Raw genomic sequence first — 13,833 nt, 5'->3', positions numbered from 1 at the left:
GTTAGGAAATCTCCAAATTAGGAAATTAATTAATCATGGTGCCTTTGAGAATCATCTCTGGTAGTGCTTGGACCACACAAATGTGTCTGGAGGAAATATTTTTTTTACAGTAGTGCAGTATGTTAAATAGAAGCTCAAAAATCTTAATAACATTAGAAAGTAGCCTGCCAGTTAGTACATACACTGAAAATAAATGTTCTACAAAGAGTTCAAGTGCTGCCACAGAAGAACCATGTTTGTTTCCATGAAGAACCAGGTTTATAAAAGAGATGTGAGGTTTGAATAAACTTTAGTTGATTTAAGGGTTTTTCACACTCCCACATCTCTTCTACATGGTGGGTAAGAGTGGGTAAGACGACTGCCCGTCCCTGTGGCAGATCTAGGGTTTAAAATTTCCAGCTGGGCAAGCACCCCACACTACACCAGTCATGTCCTTGGGCAAGACTCCTAACTCCTTAAGTTCCTGTGGCGCAACGGATAACACCACTACCTACCAGTAAGCTGCACTGGGGTTTGATTCCCAGTCTAGGTGACTCTACATTCCAAAATCAACTCAGTTAAGTCACTGAATTGATTAATTTCTGCTTTTCTTAATTCATTCATCTTCATTTCTGTGTGTCTCTCTCTCTCTCTGCAGTACCTGTGTAGTGTGCGGGCTCGTAGCAGGGCCCGGTACGAGCCGGCATCATTGCGTCGAACGAGTGGAGTGCGAACGGTAGCCCGCAGCAAGGGCTGGAGGATGGCGGCGATGAGCTGGATAAGACCATGGACGGAGACGCCGAGGGTGTGTGGAGCCCCGACATTGAGCAGAGCTTCCAGGAGGCTCTAGCTATATACCCACCATGCGGCCGCCGCAAAATCATCCTCTCAGACGAAGGCAAGATGTACGGTGAGTGAGAACAGCTGGTAGCACCTCTGGATTCAGTTTGTAGATTTGAAGCCTATCCTGTGTTGGTCACGTTAGTGACGTCAGTGATGTGACCCTCCAAAGTATTATTCAGGCTCATATCAGAGACAAGACAGCAACAAACTGTTGATGATGATGATGATGATGATGATAAACACAAGTACAAAATTCACAATTTTTTGAAAGAGAGAAAAACTCTTTAATGGAATAGTGTAGTAACTGTCCTTCATGCCAGTCACTGAACTTGTTTCCTTAATATAGATCTTTTATATATACCTAGGGGTAAAAAACAATTCTTGTATTTTGGGTTATTAAGTTAAGTTAAAGGCCATGCTATTTTTTTATAGTATTTTTTTATGCCTGTCAGCCAAAGTCACATGCATTGAATTAAAACAAAGTGTGGTATTCTAGATCAAATCACATCACTTTTATTATGTCATTGTCACGTTAGCACAGAAGGAAAGGTCTACACAATCTATACATGATGAAATGCTGAATACATACACCGCACTACACTATACATACACTATTGTACTGTTCCAAATACACAAGCTGTTCATATATAATTATATACAGATTCAACGCTTTGCTGCTATACAATATATGCATATTGTAAATATTGTTGCACCATCAATTAGTCATACTCATGGACTCTCAGTTCGGTAGAGTGTGATCAGCCAGTGCACAAAAGTGAAACTTTTAGTGTGTACTTTTATTTATCCTAAATTTGAAAGGTTTTGACAGGTTGAACTCAGTGTGAGTGCTGAATCAGCATCTTACATTCTCTTAAGTCCAGTTTCTTCTTTTCCACCCCTAATTTGGTTGTTACTTTAAATGTGGACCTAACTCTAACTATTGGTGATTTTGTGAGTTAGATATCCTTTCTATCGTCTCCGTCACTCAAAAAACTTGCATCTGCAAAATGTCTCCAAACTTCTACAGGAGAGGGAAAAAACCTTCTTAACTTCCAATGGAAAAATATTTAATTCCAAGTCATTTTAGAACGTTTCTTTCAGGCCGATTCATCACGAACGTTTGATACAATATAAAGATAATCTACTACATTCATAATGTCAACATTGACAAAATGGAGATACAAGTTTTTTCCAGGACAACAATGATACAGAAACCACATTTCGTAGTAATATTGCTGAATATTGCAAATAAAGCAAATGGCAACAAGACCTTTTATGTTCTGAGCACTGAAAGTGTGTCTATGGCTGAGGTTGCGTGTGTGTGTTGAGTGTTTGTTTGCTGCAGAGAAAAAAATATTGATGTTTTTTGGGTGTTTCCAAGTAGAAAGAGAGACGTGTTACGACCTTTTACACACTTGTTTATAACTCAGAACTGAGGCTGAGGGAACAGGGAGCTCACGTGGGTTGTGGGTGACCATTAGATAGCACTCTGTCCCCCTGCTGAGACACACACACACACAAGAGGTTTTGCCCCATGCATAATTCTTCATGCAGTGTCACTTGCACCTGTTCACTCAGAAAATCTTATTAGTCACACTCAAAGCAAATCACAGTATTTTTTAGGAGCCAAATGAAGGTTAAAGAGAAAGTTCACTATTTTACAACCCAGATCTTCTTAGAATGGTTATTTCGTATTTAGTATGGACAGCCTTACTGCTCCATAGAGGTGTGCATTATGGTAATATATATATATATATATATAATTTTTTTTTTTTTTTTTTTTAAGGATTTTGGCATGCAGAAAAAATGCATGAGGTTCTTAAAACTGCTGTTTGAATACTCTGCCATACTGAGTGCAGTGATTTCTATTTCTATTCAAAATCTGCTAATTATACTCTCTGTAATGAAAAGGGGCAGCTGGTCAGTGTTCCTTAAGCACTGGCGAAATCCCTGATATTCTTGCTTGTATCACAATTACAAAATGAATCCTGCTTTCGATAAAACATCGTTATATTGCCCATTCCTGCTGCTCTATTCCAGCATCTCTCTGGGCTTAAAGGGAAATTCCACAGATTTCTGAAATGATTCTACATAAAATGTGGTTTAAAAGTATTTGGACAGTGAAACAAGTCATTTGCCTCTGTGCACCACCTCTGTGGATTTGAAAAAAGGAATTTTGTAGAAGTCATTGAAATGTAGACTTTAATTCAAAGAGTTTAACAAACATTATTGTGTTGTTTAGGAATTACAGGCCTTTTTAGCACAGTCCCTCCATTTCCTCAAACTCAGTAACTGGGTAAAGCATGACTACTCTTTATACTTTTAATGCTTTATATCATTTAAAATTGTATTACTGTCCAAATACTTTAGAGTTTTAAAAATGGTCATACAGAATGAGTTTCACTCGGATTTCTATACAATGGTAGCTAATTGGGTCAGTGGTCACAGCGCTACAGCTCAAAATAGCCATTTTATACACTGACCAGTGAACCCACACAAAAAAAAAAAAAAAAAAAAAAATTATTATTATTATTGTTATTTTGATCATTTTAGATATTGTGATACAGTACGCTTTATTTATTTATTTATTTATTTATTTATTTATTTATTGCATATGCTTTTAATGCATTCATAATACGTTCCTGTATTTCCCACACTTTGAATGTGCAAGGTTGGCAGTAAATGACCAGTTAATCTAAGGAAAGTAATGTTTATTTTAGTACGGTTTCTGCATGCATAATTCTGCCTTGAGCGGATTTGAAAAATATTTATTTCAGGTCAGCCTTTTTAAAACTAGCTACTGTAAACCACTGTCTCGGGCATTAGGCAGTATGTTCATAACCACACAAGTAAGAACTTTCGGTGAGGGAACATTTTAGAGGCTGTAATCACCACTGTGAACAGCTCTAATAGAGCATTTCACACCAAACCACTCGAATCTTCTCATACTGGAGCCGTTTACTTATGCAGAAAAGTAAAAAACTGCAGGAATTCCCATAGGTGGAAATCAGAAACTGTGTGTGTGTGTGTGTGTGTGTGTGTGTGTGTGTGTGTGTGTGTGTGTGTTGGGGGGGGGGGGGTTAAATTGACACAAATAATAATAATGCTGCTTTTTGTAAAAGGGAAACTCACACTACAGCCAAGTTTATTTAATATATGTTTATACTGGGGATTCTATAACAGCAGCAATTAAGCAATTAAAAAGTCAGGAAAACCTGATCTGATGGAAGCATGATCGTGTGTGTGTGTGTGTCTCTCTCTCTCTCTCTCTCTCTCTATATATATATATATATATATATATATATACACACACACAAAAAATGCTACTGTATATATGCAACTACATATATTAGTTGTGTGTGTATATATATATATATATATATATATATATATATATATATATATATATATATATATAGTAGCATTTTTTTTTCTTTCACTAGAACCATAAGTGACTACACTGGGTTTTCTGTTTTCTCATATAGGAAATGATTTCTGAAGGCTTAACTGTAGCAGTTATGCCTTATTGGATTGTGCTTAAGCCTAGTGAGAAGCTGCAGAGGAGCGGCGAGTTTCTCAATATGAAGGCTGTCAGTGAGGTTAGAAGTGATGGAAAACAATTTTAATAAGGTCTCCTCTGAAAGGACTAGCCTTTAAATGAAATGGAAAACTTCAATAAACTGACAGACATCTCGTACTTCTGAGGACTGAGATTTTGTTCAAAGAAAAGGAACCCTTTCCTCTACAGAAGTCTCTCACACAAACGCACTCTCACACAAACGCACACTCACACAAACGCACACTCACACAAACGCACACTCACACAAACGCACACTCACACGTACGTAGGTCATAGCCAGTAGTTGTGTTTTTCGTGTTGCAGTTCAGAACAAGCCTGTACTTGCTCTGAGCAGTGTGAGAAGTTCTAAAGGCCAAAGTCTTCAGACAGGTTTCTCCTGTAGGGCACAAACACCACACACAAGCACTCCTCCTCCTTTCTGCTTGTGTTTTTCTTCCTTATCTGGTTTGTTTTAGCATCTCGGATCATTAGCAACTCAAATTTCGAGTTGGGTATAGATTTTATCTGCCCTTTATCTTTACATTTCCCTCCTCTGTTTCTTACCTACTCGCTCACTCTGTGTCTTTCTCAGGACTGAAAAAGTGGCTGAACCCGCTCTGTTTGTCTTGCTCAATCACAGCCTGTTCTTCCACAGAATCTCTCAGTTTCTCTCACTCTTCCTCCTTCTCTCTCTGTCTCTCTCTCTCTCTCTCTCTCTCTCTCTCTCTCTCTCTCTCTCTCTCTCTCTCTCTCTCTCTCTCTCTTCTGGCTGCAGGTGTAGATAAGTGCTCTCTGTGTTAATGTCTTGTACCTAAATACTGCTTGCCCACATGAGGAGGAGTATTTGCATATCTTCTCTGCTTTTCCTTAAATGACGGCTTTCATAACTTAACGAGAGTCGTCACCAGCTGGACGTGATGAGAGACGGCCAGAGAGGTTTTGTTGTGGAAATACTGCTCATATTTGACCAGATTGTCAAAACCTGAGGCATTAATGAAGTAAAGGAGTGCATCTACGTGTGACCCAACTGACCGGTGAAACCCTATCAGGAAAAGTGAATGTGCCTCATGTTCAGATGCTCCTGTATTGAAGTGGCTGTTTAGCAACCAGCCAGTATTTATTGTTCTGTAGTGTTTTATATGAGCCAGATAAATGGTGGTTGGTGTGGCACAACCGAGAACACCACTACCTGCCACTGAGCTACCACACCATGTGGGAGGCTGGGGTTCGATTCCCGGTCTGGGTGACTATGCTGCGCTACACCAATAAGAGTCCTTGGGCAAGACTCCTAACACTACACTGACCAACCTCTGTAATACAGGTAACCTTGTAAGTCGCTCTGGATAAGAGCATCAGCTAAATGCCATAAATGTAAATGTAAATGCTCCCAACAGACCTTTCACAATGATGTAGTTCAGAATTACATTATAATTCATAATACTTAAATTTGTGTATTAAGGGGGCTCAGAGTGGCTCTTATGCGCTTCCACTATGGCCCAGGAGTCGCAAGCTGAGCCATGCCGCTTTGCCATCAGAGCCCGAGAGAGCACAGTGGCCTCTTGAAACAGTGTTGGCTGGCACAGGCGTCCATCAGCATTGCTGGGCAGCCTAAACGCTCAGGGGAATGCAGTGGAACCCCAGTTCAAAAAGAGGCTATGGCTGGCTTGACATGTATCGGAGATGATGTTCAATTAACCTACAGATGGGTTAATTGACAGTACAAGATTTGAGGAAAAGGGGAAAATTTATAGAAAACACACACATATACATATACATATATATATATATATATATATATATATATATATATATATATATATATATATATATAATATGAAACAGATTTAAATAAAATATCAAAATTATAAAAATAATAACAAATGTGCATATGTAACTTTACTGTCTTGCAAAACCTTAGAGAAAAAAATCTTTTAATGGACATCAATGTAGAATTGGATTTTCATACTGTATATAACTACATATTAACGGCTATAAACATGCAGTATTTCTTAAGCTTAAGTTAAACCCTTCTTTTTTGAGGGGTTTTGTTTGGATGTTGGATCTCGTCTGTTCTTCACTGCACATCTTTTATGGAGTATCTTCCATTAAGTATCCCTCGTTAAGGGCTTTTTTGGGTGGGCTGGGAAGGATGAACTGATTCTGGTGTCTGTGATCTGTATAATATGTTTGATTGTATGCAAAGGTTTGGGCACCATGCAAAGTGAGTGCTTAGTAGCACCCCCTTTGTCAAAAATCACAGATGCTTTTCTGTAGCAGTTAAAATGATTTGGATTTTTACCCATTCTTCTTTCTAAGACATTTGTAAACAAACCCTTGTATCTCCAAAAAGTAACTAAACAGGATAAGGTTTATTTAACACTATTTCAGGTCATTTTAAACCATTTCTGTTAGTTTGTTCATAAGATTTCAGTGTTTCAGGCCATAAATAACAGACTTGTATATCAGACTTGTATATCTATATCAGACTATATATGCCTGCATATCATTATTATTATTATTTAGGTTCGTTATTTGCTCTTGCTCTCTCTCTCTCCCGCTGTCTCTCTCTTCACTTTCCTCACCCTCCTGCATCTCTCTCATTCTCCATTCTCCTTTTCTTCCTGGGAAAAACACAGATGAGACGAGCTGCAGCGCTGGTCGCTGGTTTGAATTAGTGGCCCAGGCTGAGAGATGTGAAGCAGACCAGAAGGCAGTGTAGTGCCTGATGGGAAACCGTGTATTTAAAACCCAGAGCTGGACCCCCTCTCTCCCCTCTCTCCGCTGTCCTCACAGAACCCCGCGCTCAACCCACTGCCCGACAGAACAGTCCCTACCATGCTGCAGACCAAACCGTATTCCCATCCTCAACGCCTCTTAAATCCTTCCGTGCTTTACTCCTGCCCCTGTGTGTTTGGGTTCTCGTGCAGCGGCTCCTGCCAGCTTGTCTAGCGCTTGTGTAGTTTCAGTATGCAGTATTTCTTAAACGCTCTTTTCTGAAAGCTAAAAGCTTTTTGTTTGGATGTTGGATCTCGCCTGTTCTTCACTGCACGTCTTTTATGGAATATCCTCCATTAGGTAGCCCCGTGAAGAGCTTTTGGGTGGCCTAGTATGGATGAACTGATCATATATGTGTACAGTTGTTCACAAAAGTTTCGGCACCTTATAAAGTTAATTCAGTAACACCACCTTTGGCAGAAGTCACAGATGTTTTTTTTTTAGCAGCTTAAAGACTTTCAGTTCTTGTAACTGGAATTTCTGCCCTTTCTTCTTTGTAGAAGCCGGCGATATTCTTGGGGTCGTCTTGTGGCACAGCTTGTTCCACAAATATGCTGTGATGTTTAGGTCAGGGGTCTGTCGGGGTCATTCCAAAAGCTTCAGTTTTTGTCTCTTCAGGTAGTTCATGCTGGAGTATTGTTGGAGTAGTTCATGTTTGGGTATAATTTGGATTATTATCCTGTTGTAGAAACCTTCAACTTCAGCTTTTTAACAGAGTAATATTTGGGGGAAAAAATGTGGATTCAAATATATATATATATGTTTTTTGTTGGCATAATGTATCCCCCCCCTTTCATACTTCACACTTACAAACACCTTTGACGACCGTGGCTTTCTACCTTAATCAGTCCACAGCACTAGTTTTGTTGCAGAAGAATATGTGGAACGATGCACCATTACTCTTGACTCAGCAATACTGATATCTGATTGGTTCTTAACAGACTTTGTTGGTCTTCCAGAGCTTAACTTGACCTCCACAGTTCTCCTGAACAGCCATTTTTAGGAAACCCCAGTTCTTTTCCTGTGCTTTGTAGGTAAGGATTATTTCCAGTCAGTTGCATGGAGGTCCTCATGCTTGCTTAATACAAAGTCTGAGAATTTATAAATGGGTGAATTTATGAAGTCAGAAACTGATGTAGAATGAATAGTTCTGGATCATAAACACCACTCTTATAAATCCAGACGTATTGGATGAAGCTCCATCACTCGAGAACATAGTTCGCATAGCTTTATACCCCTCTAGCAGACACTTGGTATTGTACTTGGTAACCGTAGGCTCATGTGCTGGCTGTTATTCTCAAGTTATAGGAGAGATGAATGCAAGTCTGGTATTTCTAGCAGTTCCATGGAGTTTGATAGGTTCGTTCAGCTGAATTCAGTAATTAGAAGAAGTTCAGAAGGTCACGTAACTGAGGACTTCCCCCACAGTACCAGAGTCAGTTTCAGCATATCTAATCCTAGTTAGAATTGATGTACAAAAGAAAAGAAGCCCTGATCTTCAGTCAGCACATGAGCAGATAATGAGCTGCAGAGCTGTGTAGGGAGGACGTTGTGCCATGTCTCCCACTTGAGCTGAGGTTACATCACCCTGGCTCACTCTGTTCCCTGCTGTTAAATATAAACATATTTACAGCCTCCCTGATAGCTCAGAAGGACACACCGCTGCACCGCTGGTAGCAGGAGAAGATGGCGCCTGTTGGTGGCATTGTGGATATCGCATTGTTAGCATTTTTCCAGGACTACTGCATCTGTTTGCATTTCAGGTCTCTCTAGTCTGTTATATCTGTAACAAGAAGGGATTCCCTTATGGGCTGTCTGGAAATGACATGGCCAGATGGCATCCTTGAAATTGTATGTCTATTTTTAGTGTGACTCCCAAGTTTTCGGAGTTGATGTGACCTCTATCCAAGGGTAACAGAATTATCTAAGCCCTGTTTTCTGCAGTACTACCGTACAGTACATCGTTGCAAATCTGGAAAAACAGTGAGGTTTAGATTTGACAGGTAAACAAAGAAATAATTCAGACCACTTCTATTATAAATTGAATTAGCGGTTAATAAAGAGCCTGTTGTTGCAGCGCTAGAGCTAATTAATTGCACCCTGTCAGACACTTGTACTTTATCAGGACAGCTCAAATCATTTGAAATAACAGTCCCTGCCCCTACCCCAGTCCCTGTAGTTATTAACTGCTAACAATTACATATCGTCACTGCAATGCAAAAACCTACTTTCACCAAAATGGCAACTTTACAGGATAATGAGAACCTTAGCAGTGGAAGTAATTTGTCCATTTAGATTTTGCACAGATGTTTATTTTTAAATTATGTTAGATATGTTAAATTATGTTGGATATGTTAGATTATTATTATTATTTTATTATTATTTTATGTATATATTTTTTGAGCATTTCTATTGGCCCATTTAGATTTTGTACAGATGTAAAGAACAATTGCTACATTCAAAGTCAAGTCAAAATGTGGAAATGCTGAAAGCAAAAATGTGCTTGTATGTATATTTTTAAAATATTTATATATAAAAATATATATTTTAAATGTATTTATTTATTTACTTTAAATAATAAACATATATTGCCGCTGTCACACAATCTTGTATCTCCAAAATGGCAACTTTACAGTAGAAGGAAAAAATGTTCAACATTAATGTTCAATGGAGGTCAGTGTAAAAAGATCTTATTTTGGAGCATTTCTATTGGTCCATTCATCATGAAATTCTCACACACTGTAAAGAACAATTTTTTTTTGGTATTTAGGTGTTTGACAGTGTAGCATTGTAATGAACTGCCAGATTCACATGATGTCCTAAATATCAAACTAGAGACATGTAGAGATTTTTGCATGACGTCAGTGATCTGTTACCTACTAGAAGAACTGTCTGTCTGTCTGAGCAGTGTAGTGCACTCATGACTAAGCTGTGATGAGTTTACCTGTTCATTGTTACCATCTTCATTGAGCAACGGTAACCAGTCTGCTTACTGGGTGTTTGCGTGAGTGTATTTATACATGCTTCTGTGTCTACACACACACACACACACACACACACACACACACACACACACAGAGAGAGAGCACTGCCCGCCTGTCCCTGTGGTTCTATGAATCCACAAGTTGTAACTTAAGTTTTTGATTTATGACTCAAAGCCAAGTTTCCAGTTGTGAGGGTCAAACTGACCCCAGCATGTTTTCCTGGGAACTTTAGTTCCAACCGCAGAACTATAGTGTGTATTTGTCTACCAGTAAATCTCAGTTGATATATATTTTTTTGTGTTCAGCTGGTTGCGCAGTACAGATAGTCATACAGTGAAGGGTGTCTTTCATCATCCTGACTTCATCACCCTCCTTGTGGAAAGTGAGTATTTAAACATGTGTGGGCTGTCTGTTGATCTTCTTGTATCGGTCTTGGTGACTGATCAACTTGCACCAAATCTCATATCTGCACTCACTACAGTTGAAGAGCTACCGTCGTTAATCTTTGGTCACTTGTGAGTGCCATTGTATAAACACTAAGAATTAATCAGGAAAACTTAACAAACTAGCCACAAGGGAATGTTGACTTATTGTGGTTCGGACGGAGATGTGGTTTATTGCCCCAGTCTTGGTAACACAGCTGATTCACCAGGTCTGTCTCCAGTAAATGATTTTCTTGCACTTGAAAATAAATCTTCATCTGCAGATTGTTTACTGGTCAACATGTGGTCTGTCTCCTTGCGTCTTTGGAATAGTGGAATAGTCAGGACCCCCTGTGGCAGTCTTGCATAGTGCCTGCTCTTTTCCATAGCTGTAAACACCTTCTCCACTTACAGCCAGTCATCTGAGGCCTCGCTGGCCGGGCCAAAGGCCCTGCCACTGAAGAAGTCCTCTCACGAGTGGGATGACCTCAGCATTCTTAATACCAGCACTGACGTTAGGCCCGGGGAATGCTGACCGCTTCTGCCATGGTATTCCTGACTGGGTCGGGCATGTCAAGGCCATTTTCATTTAAAGTGCTGGCCAACCCAACCCCCCCCCCTTTTTTTTTTAGCACTGTAAGTCCGTATTGACATGCTTGAGACTGCTTAGGGGAATAGTTAGTCAGAGAACAGATAGACAGAGACAGTATTGTCCCAAAAATCCAAATGCAGCTAATTAGCCAAGACATAATTGGTGTAAAATGGACAAAACTCTGAAATTTAGGTACACAAGCTCTGGCTGTGTATTGGAAAAAACTTTGAGATACTATATGTCTATATGCGAGATACACTATCAGCAAAGTGGGATATCATGACTGCCTAGCGGTTGAGATTTAAATACAACACAAACGGCCTTTTGGTGATCAGATCATGTTCGGGTTTCATTTGTCTGCTTAAATTAACAGGTATAAACACCCACAAGACACATTGTGATCAGGTTACGATCAGATCACTCTCAAACCACACTCACTCAGGGGTCAGTGACTGATCTCGTCCACATGTAATACAAGTGTGAACAGAATGAGTTTCCTGTGATCGGATTCCCTCAAAAATAAAAGACTAGGCTCACAAGTTTGAATCCCAAGCCATGCCGCTTTGCCATCAGTGGTTGGAGTCCCCTTATTGCTCTTAAGCGATGTTGGTTGACATAGCTGTCTGTTAGCTGGTGCAGCGGAGCTGGGAAACCGACGCCTTCCTCAGAGCGTGTCGGCTGCCTGGAGACATGTGTTAAGTCCTTAGCGTTAGGAGCATTGCTAGAGCTAGGGGGAGCAATGAACAGGTGGGCTAATTGGCAGGACCAAATGTGAAGAAAAAGGGGACAAATCTGACAAACAAATGATTTTTAAAAATGTATACTGTATTTCTGACAACCGATACAGTAAATATCACGATACTCAAGTGTATCAATATTTTCTTACAGCCCTAACATAAGCAGCTTGTGGCGAGTGAGTGCAAATCTGAAGAAGCACATTTTAAACACCAAGCAAGTGTTGGCTGTTGTAGTATATCTGGGGTAAAGGACGAAAGAGGGCTAAAGAGCACCAGTTGTTCCAGAAAGGGCCGTTTGTGAGTCGGTATTTGATGGAGGCTACAACCTGTGCGTTTAGGAGGAAGTACTCATCTCCCCTGCTTCATGATTGATTCTCACAAAGTGACTCATGGCGCAGTTGACTGACAGAAATGCTGCCTTTCTGGTTCTGCCATTCAGACGTTTGTTCTCCTCTTGGCTTGAGCAGCGATGCCAAGGAAGTTGTTGTTAAATCATTCGCGCCCTGAGCACCTTGCCAGACCAGATAGCCAGCGACTGACCCAGTGTGGTGTGGCAGTCTCGAGAGGAGAAGGATGGGGCTTGGCCTACGGCAACCGCGTCGTTTCTGCAACTCCTCTCCCAAAGGGGACAGGTCAAATGGAGACCAAATGTCTTGTGAAGGGTGGCGGCAGTGTTTTCACCTGGAAATCGTCATCATTCAAATCATTGGCATATTTGTGAGGGCCACTGTGGTTTAAACCCTCCATGTACGTTTGGAGGAAGAGGGGAAAGACCGAGAGAAAGAAAGAGGGATTCCGTCTCTCAGAGGAGGTGGAAATTTCCATGGGGCACGCTGTTAAAAAGTGAGCTGGGCGTGTTCTGGCATAGAAAAGGTTAAGAGTCCGCCCCCAGTCTTCTCCAAACGGAGCGGAGAGAGCATTAAGCAATCAGAGAGAAAGGGAGAGAGAGAGATTGTGAACGATTGAAGAGAGAGAGGAAGGTGCAGTGATTTGGATGAGCTGCAGAGTGTGCTGTTGGCATACACGGCACATCACAAATTTGAGGACACCTTGCTTTCTTTGGAGCTGTGAATCTTTATGTTGTAACAGCTGTTTGCGAATGTGTGTTTATCTTCGGCGCAATTGTGTCAAGTGTCTTCCTTGGTATTAAGAGCAGGATTGCTCTAAATAATCAGGGCTTTATTTTCCACATTGTTAAAAGCGCTGATTGTAACTCTACACTCTTAAAAATAAGGGTGCTACAAAGGGTTCTTTGAGTTATTCCATAGAAGAACCCTTCTGACTCCTATAAAGAAGCATAATGGTTAAAGACTGGTGTCTGAAGAAGGGTTTAAAGGGTTGAAGGCGGCCATGTAAAACTTCTTTACCCATTTAAAGGTCTTTCACTCTCAGCTCATGTGCAATAATGCTTCTTTTTCAAGTAACCCTTTGTAGTACCTTTATTTTTAACAGTGTAGTGGTTTAAACAAGGGGATGTACAAGGGTATCGGCGTCTTAGAAGTATCAGCAGATTTGACTCCTAGTTCGAACCCATGTTTGATGATGTTTACTAGACATATTTACTGCAGATGTATCCATATTTATTAAATTCATAATTCCAGAGAGGCACAATGTTTAGGTGACTCTGGGCTACTGCACTAAAATATCTGCAGTTTATTCATTTGACTGCATTTAGGACCCTACGAAATAGTGGCGGACTGTGATTATTGGAGCTAGGGCTTAAAAAAGAAGGTCTAGAAGCCAACCTCATTTCTCATAATGATGATAATGCTTATTTATGGCAAATTTTTAGCCAAGATAACGCACGTAGATGAATGCACATTCATCTAGGACAGCATTTGTGGCTGTTTTCAAAATTCCCAAACATGCCAAAGTTTGAACACTTTTTGTGTCGAATCCAAACCCAACAGTGAAATAACTACAGTAATGCAGTGCTTGCAGT

General features: G+C 40.2%; 1 protein-coding gene across 2 annotated transcripts in view; it reads left to right on the top strand.

Annotated features, from left to right (window-relative positions):
* Window positions 1-13,833, top strand: part of tead3b (TEA domain family member 3 b) — a 53,577-nt gene that overhangs the window by 20,179 nt on the left and 19,565 nt on the right. For both annotated transcript variants that reach the window (XM_072684853.1, XM_072684852.1), the window contains exon 3: window positions 638-889. In XM_072684853.1, the coding sequence (XP_072540954.1) occupies window positions 766-889 (124 nt within the window). In that variant the 5' untranslated portion in view covers window positions 638-765. The remainder of the gene's footprint in view (window positions 1-637; window positions 890-13,833) is intronic.

The sequence above is a fragment of the Salminus brasiliensis genome, chromosome 7 (genome assembly GCF_030463535.1).
Source record: "Salminus brasiliensis chromosome 7, fSalBra1.hap2, whole genome shotgun sequence".
In the NCBI taxonomy this organism is placed as follows: Eukaryota; Metazoa; Chordata; class Actinopteri; order Characiformes; family Bryconidae; genus Salminus; species Salminus brasiliensis.
The sequence above is the reverse complement of the archived record's forward strand: the minus strand, read 5'-3'. Positions and strand labels throughout refer to the sequence as shown.